Source organism: Hyaena hyaena, unplaced genomic scaffold (assembly GCF_003009895.1).
Source record: "Hyaena hyaena isolate Hyena2069 unplaced genomic scaffold, ASM300989v1 scaffold_1086, whole genome shotgun sequence".
Classification (NCBI taxonomy): domain Eukaryota; kingdom Metazoa; phylum Chordata; class Mammalia; order Carnivora; family Hyaenidae; genus Hyaena; species Hyaena hyaena.
In genome coordinates this window covers 314,961-335,044 of record NW_024081719.1, presented here as the reverse complement: position 1 = coordinate 335,044, position 20,084 = coordinate 314,961, and the positions used below count along the sequence as shown (strand labels likewise).

Sequence of the window (20,084 nt, the reverse complement as noted above, 5' to 3'; positions counted from 1 at the left end):
AGTGTCCACAGTCAGCGCGGCATCTCAGTGTCTGAGAGGCATGAAGGGACACTTGGGGGAAGACGAGCCTGTAAGGGTAGCTGATGTCATTTTGTGACCAGAACCTGGAAGGACTGGGCAAAAAATCTGTTTCTAATTCTGCAAGCAGAGTTTTTCCTAGCCTTGAACGTTTCTAGCCAAGAGAGTTAACAAGACATCGTGGCATAGGACTCATTTTCAACAAGCTGAAAAACTCTCTTAACTCTCTGAGATGAAAGAGTTTAGAACTAGAGAGGATGACGCACGAATGCAATGTCCTTGGAACGAGGGAGACCTCTGGTAGGTCATTTCTCCTGAAATCACAGAATTCCTGCCCACGCCGTGGCTTCTCCTGAAGATGGGGGGGGGGGGGGGGGGGGGGGGGGGGGGGGGCGTGTCCACCCAGTGCTAACAGGTCTCATGGGTAACACTGTAGCCAGGCTTATAGACCACAGCATGGAAGAACATAAAACCAGTGATGGTATCACACATCACCCCCCACAGTGGACCCACAAAATAACACAATTAGCTCTTCTTCAGTAGAAACCTGCGGATACCATTACTGGGGCTGTATTCCTGTTTTTACACAAGTTCCTCAATTCAAATGAGACGAGCTGCTTTCCGCTGAGTGTTTGCTGCGCTCTGTGATGAATGCCATTCGCCGGCGTCCAGCCACACTGGACCACCACCCGCGTACACAGTGCTGTACTGGTCCCTACAGCGTGAGGATACCTAAGCGTAAATATCCCCTTCTCTGTTTCTGAAAAGGTTTTTGACACGTCTAGGTGGCAAATTGACAAAAGAACTGAGCCACACTGTATTCTACAGGGGGTGGGAGAGCAGGGAGAAAACATAGAATCTCTGAGTTTTAAAGCAGTGGTTCTTGGAGCACCTGGGAGGCTCAGTCGGTTAAGCATCCAACTTCGGCTCAGGTCATGATCTCATAGTTCGGGAGTTCGAGCCCCACAACAGGCTCTCTGCTGACAGCATGGAATCTGCTTCAGAACTTCTGTCCCCCTCCCACCCCCCTCTGCTCCTCCCCTGCTTGTGCTCTCTCTCAAAATAAATAAACTTAAAAAAATAAATAAAGCAGTGGTTCTCAAACTTTCATGTGATCAAAATTTCCTGGAGGGCTTGCTGGTCTTCATCCCCAGAGTTTGTGATGCCAGCTGGTCTGGTTGGAAACTACTGTCTGAGAAAACATGAGGCCTTTTAAGAATAATAGTTTAGATTAAAATTATTTACATAAGTAATGAGAGCCCAATACTGATGTTTGGTTGGTTATACTCTCTGGCCTTTTTCCTACTGCTGATCTCCATCTGCCTCAACTGCCTTTCTTTCTGTTCCAGGGTTTCTTGTTTTTTAAAACTCATTCATGCCTGTATTATTCTCCCTTCGATTTCCCACCTTTAGGAACAAATGTTCAGGGGCACTTGGCTGGCTCAGTTGGTAGAGCATGCAACTCGGGGTCATGAGTTCAAGCCCCACAATGGGTGCAGATTACTTAAACAAATAATTTAAAAAAAAAAAATGTCCTAGAAGCTCTTGTTTATGACATGCCTCTACTTTGTAGAGAAAAGTCTGCAAGTTTTACCTGGATCTATGTCCTTCTCGGTATTCAGCTTCTGTGACACGTCTGAGCCATGCTTGTCACCAGTACCAGGTTGATCCAACTGGCTGGGCTCTTTGGGAATCTGTCCTTTAAGGTCTTCTGCGTGATCTTGTGGGAAACTATCTCCAAGGGGTGGTTCTATCCCTACAAGGAAGAAGAATGCATTGGGCTGGCAAAGCCTTGACCATACTCCCCACTCAGCCTTTCCGTTGGGCAGTTCTCCCTCCCTGGCCACCCCCTGGCACCTCACCACTGCCCTCCACACGCTGAGACCCCAGGAAGCACGACTGAGTGGGGAAAGAAAAGCTTCAATTGCTTTTGTCTCACTTCACAGATGACTAAAATTTTCAAAGAAACCTTTATTCCGAAGTATTTTATAAGCAAACCTATTCATTGTAAGGAGTTCAGTAACCCTAACTCTCCCCTTCACAAACCCAACACATGCCCACCCAGGTGAATGGGCAGAAGAGATTTCCAGTCAAGGGCAGAAATAGGAAATATCTACTCCACACAGTAAGAACACAAACTCTTTCATACACAAGCATGTCTGTTTCACAGAGCTAGCCTCAGATACAAAGGCAGCCTACTAAAATAGCTTTCAAGTATTTTCAGAGTACCTCTAATTGTCAAAGAGAGTGAGAACCCATTTCCTTCCCCAAGAGGTTTAGGGCACAGCTCCATGTGACCCACAGGAAAGATAAATTTCTTTAAAGCCTCATAGTTTACCCTAAAAAAATCATTAGAGTTTTGTATTCTTTTTTTTTTTAAACAGCTATTGTTTGTTTGTTTTTTTTAATATTTTTTATTTATTTCTAGGAGAGAGAGACAGTGTGAGCAGGGGAGGGTCAGAGAGAGAGGGAGATACAGACTCTGAAATTGGCTCTAGGCTCTGAGCTGGCAGTCAGCAGAGCCCGACGCGGGGCTCGAACCCATGAACCGCGAGATCATGACCTAAGCCCTAAGCGAAAGTCGGAGGCTTAACCGACTAAGCCACCCAGGCGCCCCTGGAGTTTTGTATTCTAATGCAAAGTAGATCTGATTTGATTACATGCAAAAATCTTCCCCTCCGCAAATTCTGGAGAAAAAACGGCCCTCTGGAAGACAGCATTTATTCTGTGGCTTCATGTTCCCCTGGTACTCTACCACATGCCGCAGTTTAAATACCTCAGGCTGAAAAGCATGGGGACAGGGAACAGAGTGAGGAACTAGAAATCAGGCCATGTCAGGAGACTGGCTTAGAGTCCATTCAATCAATATTTACTGAAAGGCTTCCACATGTCAAGTGCTATGTTAGAGAGCGCTGCATCTGGGTCATGTCCTTGATTAATTCATCTGAATGCAAGAATCCAAGAGCCCAGTAGAATTTGACTAACTGAAGTGACTGCTCCAAAGAGACAAGAAAGAACATGACACCCACAAAAGATGAAAAATGAGGGGGGTGTGGGTGAAGAAACTCAGGCAAGACATCGACTGAAATGTTACGTCTTGGTCTAATCCTTGGTCAGAGAGCAGTTACTTTGTGCTTAAGCTTTTACAGGCTTCCAGTTGTGGAATGAGTAAGTTACAGGAATGAAAGATACAGCATAGGGAATAGTTCTGTATGGCCATATGTCACCTGTATGGTGACAGATGGTGGCTACACTTGCAGTGAGCACAGCAGAATGCACAGACCTGTCCGGTCACTATGTTGCACACCTGAAACTAATATAATATTGTGTTTCAACTACACCTCAATTTTAAAAAGGTGGCAACTGGATGGCTCTATCTGTTAAGCATCGGACTTTGGATCAGGGTATGATCTCATGGGTTTGTAAATTTGAGCCCTGCATCAGGCTTTCTGCTATCAGCACAGAGCCCGCTTCAGGTCCTCTGTCTCCCCCTCTCTCTGCCCCTTTCCCGCTTGCTTGCGCGCTTTCTCTCTCAAAAGTTAAGTATCTTTAAAAAAAAAAAAAAAAAAAGGGAATTTACTTGGAGTGCCTGGCTGGCTCAGTAGGTAGAATATGCAACTCCTGATCTCAGTGCTGTGAGTTCAAGCCCCACAATGGGCACAGAGTTTACTTTAAAAAAAAAAAAAAAGAATTTATTCAAATTAAAAAAAAATTCCTTTCGTAATTTTACATGAAACTTCTAGTCTGTTAATAGGCTTACGTGGAGCATCGTTTGCCTGTTTATAGCTTTCCCTTTAGCTGCTTGTCAAGGTTCCTTTTGAAAATGCTAGAGGTCTTGGGGACCCTGGGGGCTCTCAGTCGGTTAAGCACCCAATTCCTGATTCTGTTTCAGGTAATGAACTCAGTTTGTAAGTTCAAGGCCCACATCAGCCTCCACACAGAGAGCGCAGAGCCTGCTTGGGAATTCATTCTCTCTCTTTCTCTCTCTCCTCTCTCTCTGCCCCTCCCCCGCTTGCTCTGTCTCTCAAAATAAACTTTAAAATTTTTTTAATTAAAGAAAAAAGAGACAGAGAGAAAAAATCCTAGCAGTCTCAACTGTCCTAAGGGTAAGGAATTCTAACCCATGCTCCAGCCTAAAAGAAAAAGGCAGCAGGGGACATGTGGAGGTCACAGTGCTGTCCCTTACCTTCAGGCACACTGCAAACTGTGGACAGAGCTTTACCAGTAAGACAGGAGGCACTTCCACAACCACTCTGTGCCCCACCTGCTTCTGAAGCCCAACTCCCCAAGGCCACGGGCAGGCATTTTACCTTCCTCCAGGCCAGCCCAGCCTTCCTCCGCGGGCTGCGCCGTCGCCGGCGGCGCCGTCTCCTCTACGGTGGAGTGTTTGTACCTGACAAAATAGATCAGATCTTGAATGTCGTCCAAGACCGCCGCCTCTTCAAATACGTTATTTTCCTTGGAGCCCAGCTCTCTGTTTTCTGCCACGCGGGCATTCAGAATCTTCTCTGCTGTGCTCAGAATCTGGGACTCAGATGCGCGGAAGACCTTGTCCAGGACCTTGTCCACGTTGTAGGGCAGGCTCTCCCGCTGCGCGGACCTCAGCTTTAATGACATTTCATGGAACATGGCTTCCAGCTCTTGGACATCGAAGTATTTCTGGAAGCGCTGCAGAGACTGCTGGTCTTTAAAGAAGCTGCCGATGATAGGCAAGTCCTTCCCTCCGTCCCCGTGCGCCGGCGGCGCGGCCCTGTGCACAGTCCCGAGCGGCAGGTCCCCTTCGTGCCCCTCAGGGGCAGAGCCCCGGGCCTCCGTGTCCGCCGCTCCCTGCAAGTCCTCCCGGTCCGCTCGTGCCGGTCCCTCCACCGTGGGCTTCCCGGGGCGCCCGGAGGTCTGCAGGTGTTCCTCGGGGCCTCCTTCTTGAAAGTAATCAGAGTCTTGATTCTCAAACACTTCCCCTAACTTTGGAGTCTCATTTTTTTGGTCAGGAGAGTCACTGATTTCAGGTGATCTCTGGGCTTCGTCACCCACGAGAGGGCTTTCTTTCTCTACCGCCCCACTACCCACGTCCCTGGCCCCTGCGTCTACCCCTTTGCCCAGAGTGTCACTTCTTCTTTCCATTTCCAAGATGTTACTAGTTTCTTCTTTGTTCCCTTCTGCTTCTGCCTCAGTCTTCGCGGTGCCTAACACAGCCCCTGCGGGGGCCTGCGAGTTAACATCCAACCGCCCGCCCTGAACCTCAGCTCTTTTAGCCTGTTCTGCACTTAGAGCATTTTCATCCTCCAGTAGTTCTTCAGGGCTGTAATCGTCTTCTGCTTCTGGTGTCTTCTCGGGATGGAAACCGGGCACTTCTGGGCTATCCACCTGGCCTCCTGTCCCCACTTCCTGTGCGCCCTCCGCGGGCTTGTGAGGAGCCAGCTGTGCGCCTGAGGAGCCCTCCTGGACCGCGTCCGCGGGGCGCTCTACCCTCCCATCCATCTGCCCATCGCGGGCAGGGGCTACCTCTTCTCTCTGTGGCCAGGAAAGATTTCTTCCCGCAACGGGACCCTCTTCTTCCGGTGCTCCTGGCAAAGCAACTTCATCCGGAGGGGAGCGCCTAGGTTGACCGTCCATCTTAAGATGCCGTTCTTCTTTAGATTCGGTGCGTGGAGGCTCCGCTGAAAGCGTGTGTGGCTCTGGTCCACTTACTACCACGTGTACTTCTCCCACACCGTCTACGGACGCGTTATGCTGATGGCCTCCCAACGGCGGCGCGACGCCGACGGATCCCTGCTCAATCTCTCCTCCCGTCGCCTGACTCGCTGCAGCTGGAGGTACTGCCTCACGCTCCGAGCCACCTTCCGAAACCCACTCTGCAGGCTTTTCTTCGTGGAGCATTCCTTTTGAAATATGAACAGCTGCTCCTTCTGGGTCATTTTCTTTGTTATCAAAAGCCGATTCCGACATTTCTTTCCCCTTTCCGGCAGCTGGCAGAGAGCCAGGGTCACTGCTTTGAGTAGCACCGTGTGCCTTCGTGCCTTCCTGCCTCCCCTCCAGCCCCATCTCAGCCTGCTCCAGGCCCTTCTTGGATTCCTCAACGTTCCTCCCATTGCCTGCAAAGTGAACTTCCGGGTCTCTGTCACTGTTTGTTTCAGGGGCCTCTACAATCAAAAGCCCATCTTCTGCCTTTTTAGGGTCGGTGGAATCTGCTGCTGATTGTGGTTTCCCCCATGTGCTTTCTGGGATGAATGCATCACCACCTTCCTTTCCTTCCTCTGAATCAGAACTCCTTACATCCACACGCGTTTGTCTGTCACCTTCTGTGAAGGAGAAGATACTATCTTCCCAGGTTGTTAGTATGTTTTGATCATAGTTTTTGATGCCGGGGGGCTGAGTCACCTCAACCTTATCCTTTTCATTTGAATTCTGCTCTGTATCTGTAGGATATTCCTGAACTCCAGACTTCACTGGCGTCTTCACACCTTCCCCAGCATGTGTGAAGGTCAGTAACGGCAGCTCATCGAAGTTTTCTTCATCTTCCTCGTCTTCCTTGCCAACTGTGTAATATTCCATATCCAACTCCTCATCAAAATCATCTTCTAACGAAGTAACAAGCCTGGTGGTCTCATCATCGGACACAAGGGCATCAGCAGTTGAGCCAAACTTGGTTTTTAAGTCCAGAGTCATTTCTTTTTTCAGAAGTTTATAAGCATCGATCTCCTGTTCACTGGAGAGCTGAGATCCATTACTGGTTTTGTTGCTTTCACTTTCTGGTACCTTTAGTTTATCTTGTAGCATTTCCTCAAAAGGTTCAAATGCAGGTTGGTCTCCCTGAGCATGACCTGCTTGATTGTTTATGTGAGGGTGGTTCTTCTGAGCCCTAGATCTTTCCCTGAGTTCCTTAGAGTTTTCTGAAAACACGCTTTCACTCTCCTCTGAGTTAAGTTCTGGTTCAGGTTCAAGTTCAGGTTCAAGATCGCTTTCGTCAACTACTTCAGGAGGTGTGTCCTCATGCTGAGTTTTTTCTATAGCTTTCTCGGAATTTCCAGTTGCAGAGTTGTACAATTCTGAAAATCCTAAAAGCTCTTCTATGTTGTAATTATCAAAATCATCTCTTCCCCCATCAAAACAAACAAAATCTGTCTCCTGTAAGAGAAAGAAAAACATTAGCACGTCACTAAGTATTGCAGGAGCAAACTCTTATCCATGCTAATGAAGGCTAACCTCAAACTAGATCTAGAGGGGCTTCGGTGCCAACCTCGGGCAATGACCGTTCTTGGGTAGTGGGGGGCGGGGGTGGTGGTATAGAAGCTGGAATCCACTTTTCCCTGGTTTCCTGCTTCCATGGGGAAGGACTCCTACCTGATTTCCCTTCACTGTCTCCTCCCCAGGATTCACACGGCTGGGAGTTTGCTCTGCACCACCCCTGGGTTCCGTTTGGGACCTGCTAGAGGGGACACATATCCTCTCTGCTCCATGCTGTCAGTTTCATAGTGATAGTCCCCTTGGGGAGGCCACCCCGTTACATAGCCCTGTCTGTGGCTGGGTCTGTCTTATTCTACACTACAAAGTTAGAAGGCCTATGATTTCTGCACATCCGAGCCTTATTCACCGAAAAGCTTTATCAATAAATAATAGTGACAATTTGGTCTCCACATTCCTGACCCCTGGGTCCCTCAATTTGTACTGAGCACAAGTGGAGAAAAACAGGGTGTCATTTATTGGGTCCCCCAGCAGCCAAGAACTGTGTCCTGGGAATTCATGTCATACTAGTATGTGCAGGAGACGCTGGAAGACCACCCAGCTTCCCCACCACTCTGCCCTCCAGACTATACTTCTGTTTAACCAGCCAGAGTCAGCCAGAATCACCTTGCTGTCAGCCTCCAAGTCTACACAGATATTTTCTGGCTCATATTCTCTTGGGGCTAGGAAAGATAAATCAGCCTAGGAAGCCTTACTAAAGCCTTATTAAGCCTTATTAAAATACACATGCATGGGCAGTAAAAATTTAGAGGCACAAATAAGTGTGTCAAGGGGGCTCCCCATTTAATTATTACCTCAAGTACAACTTGAAAAGAAGATTCAATAAGGAATATATTCTAAATCAGGGTTGTAGGTGTCATTAAGACTCACTTTCAGGACTATCTGTAAGTCTACACTCTTCCTTTCCTACAATAATAAACAACTTGACATAAATGGGGCCTTGAACGAAGGATAAGTTTAAAAGCCAACAAAGGTAATTCTCTTCTCCTAACTAAACTTTCACCAAAGTCTGAGGAGCCCTGACCAGTGCAGTAGGGATGAATTTCTTCTTTTCTTCACATGCGTTTCCAAGCCACTTTCTTAATTCTGATGGAAGCATGCTGGGGGAGGTACACTAGGAATGCAGACGCCCAAACAAGTGAGGTCACTGTGACCAATAAACTGTTGTCTCACACCTATAACCTGGGGAGTCTCTTCATTAGGAATGAGGCCAGACAGGTAATGGGGCTGATTTTACGACCCTCGAGATTATAAAGAAATGGTAAGTACAGCACTGGCTCTGAGACTTCTTATAGTCTGCCTATCTTACCTAACGATGGCCTGAGGCCAGCAGCCTGCATATCTGCAGCACTATTAAAAAACAGCTCAAGGATTTTTGAATGATGGCGGGCATCAATTACTACCCATTTTAAAACTCCAGAAAACAGGGGTGCCCGCTTGGCTCAGTCGGTTAAGCGTCCAACTCTTGGTTTCAGCTCAGGTCATGAGCTCACCATTTGTGGGTTCAAGCCGGCATCCGGCTCTGCACTGATAGCACAGAGCCTGCTTGGCATCCTCTCTTTCCCCATCTCTACCCCTTCGCCCCGCTCTCTTCTCCTTTTCTCTCAAACTGAATAAACATTAAAAAAAAAAAAAAAGTCCAGAAAATGATCAGCAGAACTAAGAACCCCAGAACACAGAGTCCTCGTCATCACAGAGCTATGTCGTGTGCCCAGGTCAGTGCTTTATAGGATGTGCACTCAGCATCAGGCAGATCTGAGACTAGATCTCTTCCACGTCTCTGAGGTTCCCTTTCCCAAACCTGTAATGTGACTGCAATCCCTTAAATCCCTAAAGAATCAGTAATAAGAAAACCATTGTAGGAGCAGTTAACCATCTGACTCTTGATTTTGCCTCAGGACATGACCCCATCGTTAGTGGGTTTGAGCCTCACGTTGGGCTCTGCGCTGAGAGCGTGGAGCCTCCTTGGGATTCCGTCTCTCCCTCTCTCTCTCTGCCCCTCCCTCGCTTGCACGCACACATAATCTCTCTCAAAATAAACTTTAAAAAAGAAAATTATTGTAAATTGGCATTTCTGATCTAGTACGCAGTTTAGCATTTAATCTGATTTCTCGATACTTAAAACGTCTAAGAGCTATTCAGTGAGTAAAGTTTTCTAGTGGAGTTCTTTCCCTCCTTGTGCCTATAGAAAGTTATAGCTCTTAAACTTAATAACTATGCACAAAGATACTGAATTCTTAATTTTTTATCATATAAAGCAGCAAAAAGAAACCCTATATGATTGTACATATTAGACAACTGCCAAATAATGACACTGTCTCCTATAAACTCTTTTCAAACATTTCTTTTCTTTCTATTTTTAAGAGTTACCTGATTCTAAATTAAAACCTGACACACAAATGTTAGCTTGGTTTTTTTTTTTCTGGCCAAAATATAAGGACTTTCAAAAATCATTAACTATAATTGAATGTGAAAAGCAATTTATAATTGAGAAGCAAAAAATAAAAAATAGAAAATAACAATCCATAACATAACTTACATCTGTTGGAACTCGTAGCTCCTCTTTAGTATATTTATGGACTACTTGGATTAAATCCTTTGGAAAATATCCAAAAATACGTCCAACCTACATGAAAAAAATGGGCAAAAGAAACAAATACCAATCAAAATTCTGTATAAGAAATACAAAGGACAGACTTTTCAGCAGTGAGAGGAAACACACAGATAGATACGTAGGTAGGTATAACCACAAGAGACAGATAATTGCTATTATGATTACACGGATTATTATTCCAATGAAAATTAAGTACAGAATATTTTTTTAAATTTTTTCTTTTTAATGTTTCATTTATTTCTGAGAGAGAGAGAGAGAGAGAGAGAGAGAGAGAGACAGCTTGAGCAGGGTAGGGTCAGGGAGAGAAGGAGACACAGAATCCGAAGCAGGCTCCAGGCTCCAAGCTAGCTGTCAGCACAGAGCCCAACGCGGCGCTTGAACCCACAAACCGTGAGAGCATGACCTGAGCCGAAGTCGGATGTTCAACTGACTGAGCCACCCAGGCGCCCCAAGTACAGAATATTATAAAGCCAATTTTTCTAAAACCACTGAAGTTTCCTTTCATCATGCAACTTAATTCTAAACACAGAGCACAGAGAAAGTGTTTGTATATTTTATGACTAAAACTAAGCAAATCAGGTGCACCTGGTCGGCTCAGTCAGAAGAGCGTGTGCCTCATCATGGGGCACCTGGGTGGCTAAGTTGGTTAAGCATCCGACTTTGGCCCAGGTCGTGATCTTGCAGTTAGTGGGTTTGAGCCCCACATTGGGCTCTGTGCTGACAGCTAGCTCAGAGCCTGGAGCCTACTTCTGATTCTGTGTCTCCCTCTCTCTCTGACCCTCCCCTGCTCACGCTGTCTCTCTCTCTCTCTTTGAAATTAAAAAAAAAAAAAGACATTAAAAAAACTAAAAGAAGAATGTGTGCCTCTTGATCTCAAGGTTCTGAGTTCAAGCCCCATGTTGGGTGTAGAGATTACTTAAATAAATAAATAAACTTAAAAAAAAAAGAATATAAAATTCCTAAGATGAGCAATGACTACAATAAAAAAGCAAATATTTATTGATATAATGGGCTATAGCAGCTTTTTCAAAAACTAGATTTTCAAGTATTAGGGGAGAAAATAAAATTCATACCAATCTACACATCAAGCTTTAGTTTCACACTAAGTAAACCTCTAGAGAAAATTATCCTATTTATCTACAGCACTAACAGCTAAAATACACCAAGCATTCTCCCGAGAGGCATACACTTCCTCTACTGGCTGCATCTAGAAGGGAAAGCAGATCTCTGGGAAGGAGTGGGAAAGGCAGATCCAATCCACCAAGGGGAAAAAAAGGCTATCTTATCACCGACTCCTGAAATATCCTCATTAGGAGTGCTGTCGTTACATCTGGCAAATATGTAAAAGCCAGTCTTAGTACTAGAATACAGCCTTGAAGATTAAATAAAATAGGGCAATTAAAAACTGCCACACTGGCAGTTAAAATCCAAAAACAAACAAACGAACAAAAAAAGAAAGCAAGAAAGACTGCAGAAAACTAAGAAACAGAAGCAAGAATCATTTTGAGAGGCACCTGGGTGGCTCAGTCTGTTGAGCGCCCAACTCTTGGTTTCAGCTCAGCTCATGATCTCATAGTTCATGAGACTGAGCCCCACACTGGGCTCCACACGGACAGTGCAGAGTCTGCTTGGGATTCTCTCCCTCCTTCTCTCTTTGCTCCTCCTCCGCTCGTGGTCTCTCAAAATAAATAAATAAATTTTAAAAAGTTTTTGAAAGCTAAGGGTCTCGAGAGAGTTTTTAATTTTCTAAAGTATAAGTTTCATGAAATAAGAGGGGAGGCTGAGAGGAAATACACATTTTCTCTTTTCAGGAAAATTCGATTAAGAGAAAATCTGGAAAAGGGAGAGAAATCAGAAATATATGGAAAAAGGAAACACATTTATCTTTGTGCAGTCTCTGTCCACTGAGACCATAGGTCATATAAAACTCCATATTTTGGGGTATCTGGCTGGCTCAGTCAGTAAAGCATGTGACTCCTGATCTCCAGATTGTGGGTTCAAGCCCCATACTGGGTATACAGATTACTTAAAAAAATAAAATCTAAAAACAAAACAAAACCCTCCATATTTTTACACTGGGCAATATTGTGTGCCTTAGGGTTGCAGAACCATGGGCCCTCAGGACTGGAAGTATTCTTTATTGTAATCATTTATTTTATTTTTTAAAAACTTTTTTTAAGGTTTATTTTTGAGAGACAGAGCATGAGTGGGGGAGGGACAGAGAGAGGGAGACACAGAATCTGAAGCAGGCTCCAGGCTCTGAGCTGTCAGCACAGAGCCCAACGTGGGGCTTGAACTCATGACTGTGAGATCATGACCTGATTCGAAGTCGGACGCTTAACCAACTGAGCCACCCAGGTGCCCCTTATTTATTTTATTTTGAAAGACAGAGATTGCGTGTGCTCAAGCAGGGGGAGAGGGGCAGAAGGAGAGAGAATCGTAAGTAGGCTCCATGCTCAGCGTGGAGCCCAACTCGAGGCTCGATCGCACAGGATCATGACCTGAGCCAAAATCAAGAGTCAGACGCTCAACCGACTAAGCTACCCAGGTGCCTCTGGAAGTAATTTTTATAGCTAACGTTGCTTACATGTATCATCCTGGCCAAGGAACTGTTGATTTGATTGCAGGGTGGTGGGGGGAGAAGAATACTTGTTCAAGAGAACAAATTCTGCGAAAGTTATTATCATGACAAACGTAAATAAGTGCCACTACCCTAAAAGGAAATATTCGAAAGGAAGATGGGGAAGATGTGGGCCCTTCCTTATGGGGCTTTTGACTTTACATGAGCAAAGATGGTACCCAAACCAACTGCAATATAAAGCAGTACAAGGAAGGGGTGGGGGACGGGCACCTGGGTTGCTCAGTCAGGCAAGACTCTTGATTTTGGCTTAGGTCATGATCTCACAGTTTGTGACTTCAAGTCCCACTTCGGGCTCTGTGCGGACAGTGCAGAGTCTGCTTGCAATCCTCTCTGTCTCTCCCTCTCTCTCTCTGCTCCTCTCCCACTCATGCTCCAGTGTGTGCTCTTTCTCTCTCAAAATAAACATTAAAAAAAAAAGCAGTATAGGGGGTGCCAGGTGAGTAGTGCAAACAAAGCAACACTGGAACAATTATCAGACAGCAAGACCCCTTCTGGCCGGGCTGCGGAGGACAATGCTTCCTTAAGAAGGCAGCATGAGAGGTGAGTATGGCCAGAGGAAAATGCAAGTCAAGTTCACTTACCGAAATGCTCCAACTTAACCACCTCACTGTGTATAAAACAGGCAGCCTAGGTACACGGAAAACTTCCCAAGAGTGAAGCTTATCAAGAAATCTCATGTGGCAGACTGGTAGGAAACAGAACTGATCCTTCTTTGTACATAGTGACTCAACCAGGATTCTGCCTCAATTATAAGTGCTGAACATAACCAGTTAGTCAGTCTTTCAAGATTCCCCCCCCAGGGGGGCTCAGTCAGTTAAGCATCTGACTTTGGTTCAGTTCGTGATCTCGCAGTCCATGAGTTCAAACCCCATGTCAAGCCCTGTGCTGACAGTTTGGAATTTGGAGCCTGAAGCCTGCCTCAGATTTGGTGTCTCCCTCTCTCTCTCTGCCCTTCCCCCACTCACACTCTGTCTCTGTCTCTCACCCCCTCTTCTCTCTCTCAAAAAATAAACATTAAAAAATAAAAAAATTTAAAAAAAGATCCTCGCCTAGGAATCTGAAATGCCAACAAAATGAACTTATTTTTCTCTGTGTAGGTTTCTCAAGCCTTATTTTCTGTTGTCTGGTATTTTATGGAGAGTGAAAGTTTCCACAGCAGGGACTGGGTATTCCTGGAAGTTTGGTCACTCCTCAGGCCATGAAGAATTCTTACTCCTTTCAGTAAAGAAACAGTCCACACATCACACTTTTTAGAAAGGAAAGGACAATAATTCAAAAGCTTTCAATCAGGTCACTTCTAGGGAATCTCCTCATTAAAAACATCAAAGCCTGGCACACCTGGGTGCCTCAGTGGGTTGAGCACCTGACTTCAGCTTAGGTCATGGTCTCGCAGTTCGTGAGTTCGAGTCCTGCACTGGGCTCTGTTCTAACGAACAGCTCAGAGCCTGGAGCCTACTTCACATTCTGTATCTTCTCTCTCTGCCCCTCCCCTGCTTATGCTATCTCTCTCTGTCTCTCAAAAATTAATAAATGTTAACAATAAAAAAACAAATAAAATAAAAACATCGGGGTGCCTGGGTGGCTTAGTCGGTTGAGCGTCCGACTTTCGCTTAGGTCGTGATCTCGCGGTTTGTGGCTTCAAGCCCCGCGTCGGGCTCTGTGCTGTCAGCTCAGAGCCTGGAGCCTGTTTCAGTCTGTGACTCCCTCTCTCTCTGACCCTCCCCTGCTCACGCTCGCGCTCTCTCTCTTCTAGAAATAAATAAAACACATTAAAAATTAAAAAAAAAAAAAATCAAAGCCTGAGTATTTACAACAGCCAAAACACGGAAGCAAGCCAAGTGTCCATCAAGAGATGAACAGATAGAGATGTGGCGCATGCGCATGCACACACGCATGCACACACACTGGACTATTACTCAGACATAGAAAAGAATGAAATCTAGCCATCTGCAACAAGACGGATGAACCTAGAGGGCATATAATCTTAAGTGAAGTCAGTCCGTCAGAAAAAGATAAATGCCATATGATTTCACTCATAGGTGGAATTTAAGAAACAAAACAAAGGAAGAAACAAGGCAAACAAACAAAAAACACCAGACACTTAAGCACAGAGAACAAACAGCTGGGTGCCAGAGGGGCGGTGGATGGGTGGGCGACAGGGGATATCAGGGATGGGGATTAAAGAGTACAATTATCATGATGAGCACGGATTGCAGAGCTGCTATATTGTACACCTGACACTAATATATCACGGTATGTTAATTATACTTGAACTAAAAATTTTTCTTTAAAAATTCTAAAGCACGATTTCCATGTACCATCAGGACACCTGTAAAACTGCCCAGGAAGACAGCAGCTCGGAGACCTCCAGAAGCAAGTGTCTGATGAGCAGGAAAAGGCTGACCCAGGAGAGGCAAACAAAACAAGGAAACAAGAAAACATACAGCGAAAAGGGCATTTTGCTTTTTTAACAGACCAGCAACAATAACACATGACTAGGTTGCCTGTTCCCAGAGCTGCCAATCTTTCAAAAATGTTAATGATTTAGAAAACTAGAGGGGCACCTGGGTGGCTCAGTCGGTTAAACGTCTGACTTCGGCTCAGGTCATGATCTCACAGCTCATGGGTTCAAGCCCCAGGTCGGGTTCTGTGCGACAGCTCAAAGCCTGGAGCCTGCTCCGGATTCTGTGTCTCCCTCTCTCTCTCTGCCCTCCCCCCAATTCTGTCTCTCTGTCTCTCTCTCAAAAATGAATAAACATTAAAAAAATTAAAAAATAATAACTTAGAAAAAATAACTTTAAACATGAACACCTTAAACACAGTCCTGCTCAAAGTTTACAGGATTAGGGCTAATGCTCCCAGCAATGAAGTTCAGAATTTTCAGGTTTCACCACTTAAACCTTTCCTGCGCACTGAGCAGCCACAGCTGATGCGGCCCACAGCTCATGCTGAGCAGCAATAACCAGAAGCAGTTCGGTTCTGTTTAAGAAGCAGAGCCCCAGCCGGGGGCCAGGCCTAATGCCTGCTGGCCAGTCACAGCCATTCTGTTTTCCCATTCCGGCAGAGGGGACATGTGAGCTCCATCAAAGACCCCAAAAAAACAGTAGCACGACACAAGCCAACAAAAAGTAAGAAAATAGGGCGCCTGGGTGGCTCAATCGGTTAAGCGTCTGACTTCGGCTCAGGTCATGATCTCACGGTTTGTGGGTTCGAGTCCCGTGTCGGGCTCTGTGCTGACAGCTAGCTCAAAGCCTGGAGCCTGTTTCGGATTCTGTGTCTCCCTCTCTCTCTGACCTTCCCCTGTTCATGCTGTCTCTCTCTCTCTCTCTCAGAAATAAATAGAACATAAAAAAAAAGTAAGAAAAGAAAGTTACGTCAAATATATACTTACGCTTCCAGCCCAAACTTCAGGCGATCTCCCTGCCAGTTTATAGTAGACATATACAGGGTCACCTTTTTTAAAACTCACGAAACGACAGTCGGGGCCTGTAAAATCTTCTAGAGCCTCACCCCGGTACATTAACACTGTAGGTAAAGACAAGGGGGAAAAAGAGAGAGTGAGAGAGAGAAAAAAAAAAAAAAAAACAGATGTCAGGATTCAACTTTCAGAGTCCATATTGATTTATCAGGAAAGGAAGGTTTCTTCTGTAAATAACAATCAAGTGTCTCCAGGGCTCTCTGGAATCAATCGCTTTCAATTCATATGCTCCAAGTACCTAAAATCTTTAGAGCTTTATCATTACATATCACCTCCTACGAGTGGACAGGGGAGAGGGCCACCTTCCCTGTTTTCCTCTAAGGACGACACTGGGAAACAGAACACAGCGAGTCCACGCCACACATGGCTGGTCTCGGGGAAACTCTCTAACCGTCTTGCCCTCAATCGCTGCTGTTTCACAATCATAAAGAGCTTCGCTGTACAACTGGATAAATTCAAGTGCAGATGCTGGCTGGCTTAAGCGTGACTGCGTGCAGAGGTAATAAGGAACGGGGGAGAGGCTCCCCAGGAGCCCCCCAAGGGGCCAATTATCTTGAACTAACACTAAAAGGCACGATCTGTAAGTGGCTGTAACTGCTACCATGCAGCAGCAGTAAACACTGTCAACTTCACTTGAGGCCATGCAGCTCTTCCCATACAGTATCTGGATAAATTAACGGGAAAGGATATCACATCCTATTACGGGTCCAGTCACATGACGGGAATGTGAAACTGTTATGATGGGAGGTAATGTGGACTGTACCCAACATTACAAAGCTTTCAAAAACGAAAGGGAAACACCCTCACTTATTTATGTCTATACACAAAAATCACAAGTAGGCATCACAGGTTGCAGGGACAAGCAAAACTATGAGAACTGTTCAGTAAGTAGTTACCTTCGGTCTTAAAATGCAGGACTTAAATCACACTGGATCTAGAAATGGGTAGAAGCAGAATTTTTCTTTTTGGTGGCCAAATACACTGTTTCTGATGTAAGATGAAACGGACAATAGATGCAATTAAATAGCAGAGAAAAAGAAGGGTGAATGGAAAGAACATTTTTTCTTAAAGCCAATTAGCAGTAAGCACATTAAAATGTATCTTTCAATATGTATTTGGGGGACGGGCAGGTAGATCTGAAGGTGGTTATTTGGCTTTTGACGCTAAAATCCGATTATTTTAATATACAGCATCCTAATTCAGATAGAATGGGGGGAAGGCCAAGTTGAAGGTAACGGGCAATGTCAGATCGGGGATTCTATCAGAACTGGAAATGGCAATGTTTTCTCTTTGTTCCCCCTTAGAAGAGATCATGGAGAATGTTTAACAATAAATTAGATGACAACGTCATACACACCGTGAAGCAACTTTCTGGAAAGTACCCAAGGACAGCACTCACACACACACACACACCTTGCTAAACAAACACTTTATGCAACACACAGTCCCAGCCCCTGCTCAGGGGCCAGCTGCACGTTGTGTTTGGTGACATCTGTTTGGACACCTGCCATTTCTCAACTTATGTGACAAGGAAGGGCCCTTCCAACACCATGCCTCTGGGTTGAGGAAGCAACGGCGATGTGATTCTCCAGGTAACGTTATGGTTTTGAGGAACCCAAGTCAGGGAGTCCTTGAAAGCGAAGCACAGCAAGTGTTCTGTCTTAGCCAACCCCGCTTGCCAATCATCTGGGTTTGCTCAGAGGAAACTGAGGGCCAAAACTGTGGAAGCCGCTCAGCTTTTGCGGTGTTTAGTTGCTTCAGCTCTAGGTTACCTCTAGGAACAGGCTAAACACAAATCAAAAGATGCAAAGATGCCTCCTTCTCTTGAACGGTGTTGCAGTGGATACAAACTCCTTCAATTATGAAATTTGCTTTTGAATAGCACCAATTTGAATATAAATAGCTAAAGTGCAGGCGCATGGCGTCTAAGGCATGAACACTTTTTCTCTAGGTGTTGTTTACAATTTATGAACAACCGGTCCCCAAGGCGGGTATCACTAAGTTGCAAGCTTATTCAGGACCCTCCGGGAGGCGGTAGGAATGATTCTGGTCCCACAAACACAGGAAGAGATTCCAACAACACAAGTGACTAAGGCTAAAGCCGGTCGGGTTTATGAAACCTTTGGGGAATTCACTATGATTACTTTAATAATCCTCTTCATCGGATTCTGGACGAGGCATCTCGGGCCTCCTCGCCGTCCACAGTCCATCCCCCACCCCCAATCTAGGACTGGGGAACAATTCCGCTTCCTGCGCAAAGAAGAGGAGGCTGCCGGTCCCAGGTGGCCAATGCAGATTCTCGGCCTCTTTCGAGAGCGAAAGATTCTGGCCTTCCTAAGGTGCCCTCCCTGCCTGGCTGTTTGCAAGGAGACTTCCAAGCACAGAAATGACAGGACTGAGGCAGAGCCGGGGCGGAGACCTTGGAACACAATGCATGCTTGCACTCCAGGCTCGTCCCAAACCCAAACTCCGATCCCTGTCAGAAAGGCAGTAGGAGCCCCAAATCCGAGAAAGCGTTTGGGGGAAGGGGCAGCGCCAGCGCGCACTTCCCGAGCCCCACCACCGACCCGCCGAGCCTGGGCGCTTGGGCGCCCCGACTGCACCCACCCAGTTAGTTCCCCGCGGCGGGGGCAGGAGAGCGCTCGCTGCAGCGCGGGGAGCCCAGGGCGCGCGGCGCGCACCCCATGTGCCCCGTCTCCCCTCGGGGCCGGGCGGGGAGCCAGCGCTGCGAGCCGCCCCCGGGGAAACCGGGGGCCACCGTCACCCCTAAGACCCCGCCGCATCAGCAGAGGGAAAGGAAACGCTGGCAACAAGTGGGAGGCGCAGCCCCCCAGCCGGGGCCGGCTGACGCCGCGGGCCCAGGGGGACGGCGCACACGCCCCGGCGCTCGCCCACCCCGGCGCCGCGCCCGCCCGGCCTGCGCCCCCGGCCGGCTCGCAGGGGTGCCCGGCTCCCGCCCCCGCGCGGCCCCGCCGCCGCCCTCCCGCCACTCACTGCTGCACTCGTCGTCCGCGCACAGCTTGTGCTCCGAGAAGCGCCGGCTCGTGCCCGCGTGCGGCTGGCCCGGCACCGGCCGCGGCAGCCCGAGCAGGAGCAGCCAGAAGAGCAGCCCCGGCGCCGCAGCCATGTTGTGGTCACCGCGGGGGAGCCGGCGGCGCGGGGGCGGGGGCGGGGCGGGCGCCGGCGGGCGGGGCCGAGGGCGGCGCGCGGCGGGGCGGGGCGGCGCCGGAGGCCGCGGCGTTCCCGGGGCGACACGTCAGCACGGCCTCGGCGAGGGGCTCGAGCACGCCACCCGGTGCCGTCGGCTCGCCGCGCGGGCGGCCCGTGCTTGCGTCTCCGCGCCCTCGCCCGCTCCCTTCGTGTTCCTCGCTCACCGGTCTCTGCGACCTTGGAGCACCCCCACCCCCCACCCCAACGTCCCGACACGGGTCCTTTCTGGCAGCTTCTAATTTCAGGTCCACCGCCCCCCAAATCTTGATTCGGTGCCCCCATCCGAACTACCAAATCTCACCCACGAGCTGCCGCTGTTAGTCTTTGGATTGAGGACCTCCCCGTTGGGGGTCCCATCCGTAATCCCCTTAGATTGTGAAGGGGCGTGAGTACTGGAATGATGGGTTGGTGGTGGAAGTTAGAGCTAGTGGCCGGCATGGTCTTCTTTTGAAAAGTCTTGGAGAATAGGGGTAGGCTACGCATACCAGTGCTAGGTCGTCAGATTCTTGGGCCTTTATCCCTCAGGGAAGAAGTAATTCAACACAAAAGGGTTGAACTTCCATTTTATGTTATCATTTATGCCTGCGAGACATAGGGTAGGGTGGGGAAACTTTTAGGTCAAAAGACAAGGCATCTGGCCCTTGTCAAATCCACAGTTTAGTGGAAACCAAATGACATCAAAATAGCGAGAGTATCAGGTGGGGGGGGAAGCTAATTAATTGCACCTAACTTTTATTGATTCTTTACACCCAGGTGTTATTCTAAGGTATCAATTTGTCTAATCTTCACAACAGTAGTACCTCACAAGAGAAGATGCTATTACTGGGGTGCCTGGGTGGCTCAGTCGGTTGAGCCTCCAACTTTGACTTAGGTCATGATCT

General features: G+C 47.3%; 1 protein-coding gene across 6 annotated transcripts in view; it reads right to left on the bottom strand.

The window, feature by feature from the left end:
* The window catches only part of MIA3 (MIA SH3 domain ER export factor 3), a 58,486-nt gene extending 39,356 nt beyond the window's left edge, over positions 1-19,130 (bottom strand). For all 6 annotated transcript variants that reach the window (XM_039222230.1, XM_039222231.1, XM_039222234.1 and 3 more), the window contains exons 1-5: positions 18,988-19,130; positions 15,907-16,040; positions 9,800-9,886; positions 4,329-7,143; positions 1,613-1,774 (exon numbers count right to left, since the gene is read on the bottom strand). In XM_039222230.1, the coding sequence (XP_039078161.1) occupies positions 1,613-1,774; positions 4,329-7,143; positions 9,800-9,886; positions 15,907-16,040; positions 18,988-19,120 (3,331 nt within the window). In that variant the 5' untranslated portion in view covers positions 19,121-19,130. The remainder of the gene's footprint in view (positions 1-1,612; positions 1,775-4,328; positions 7,144-9,799; positions 9,887-15,906; positions 16,041-18,987) is intronic.
* Between the last annotated feature and the right edge of the window lie 954 nt (positions 19,131-20,084).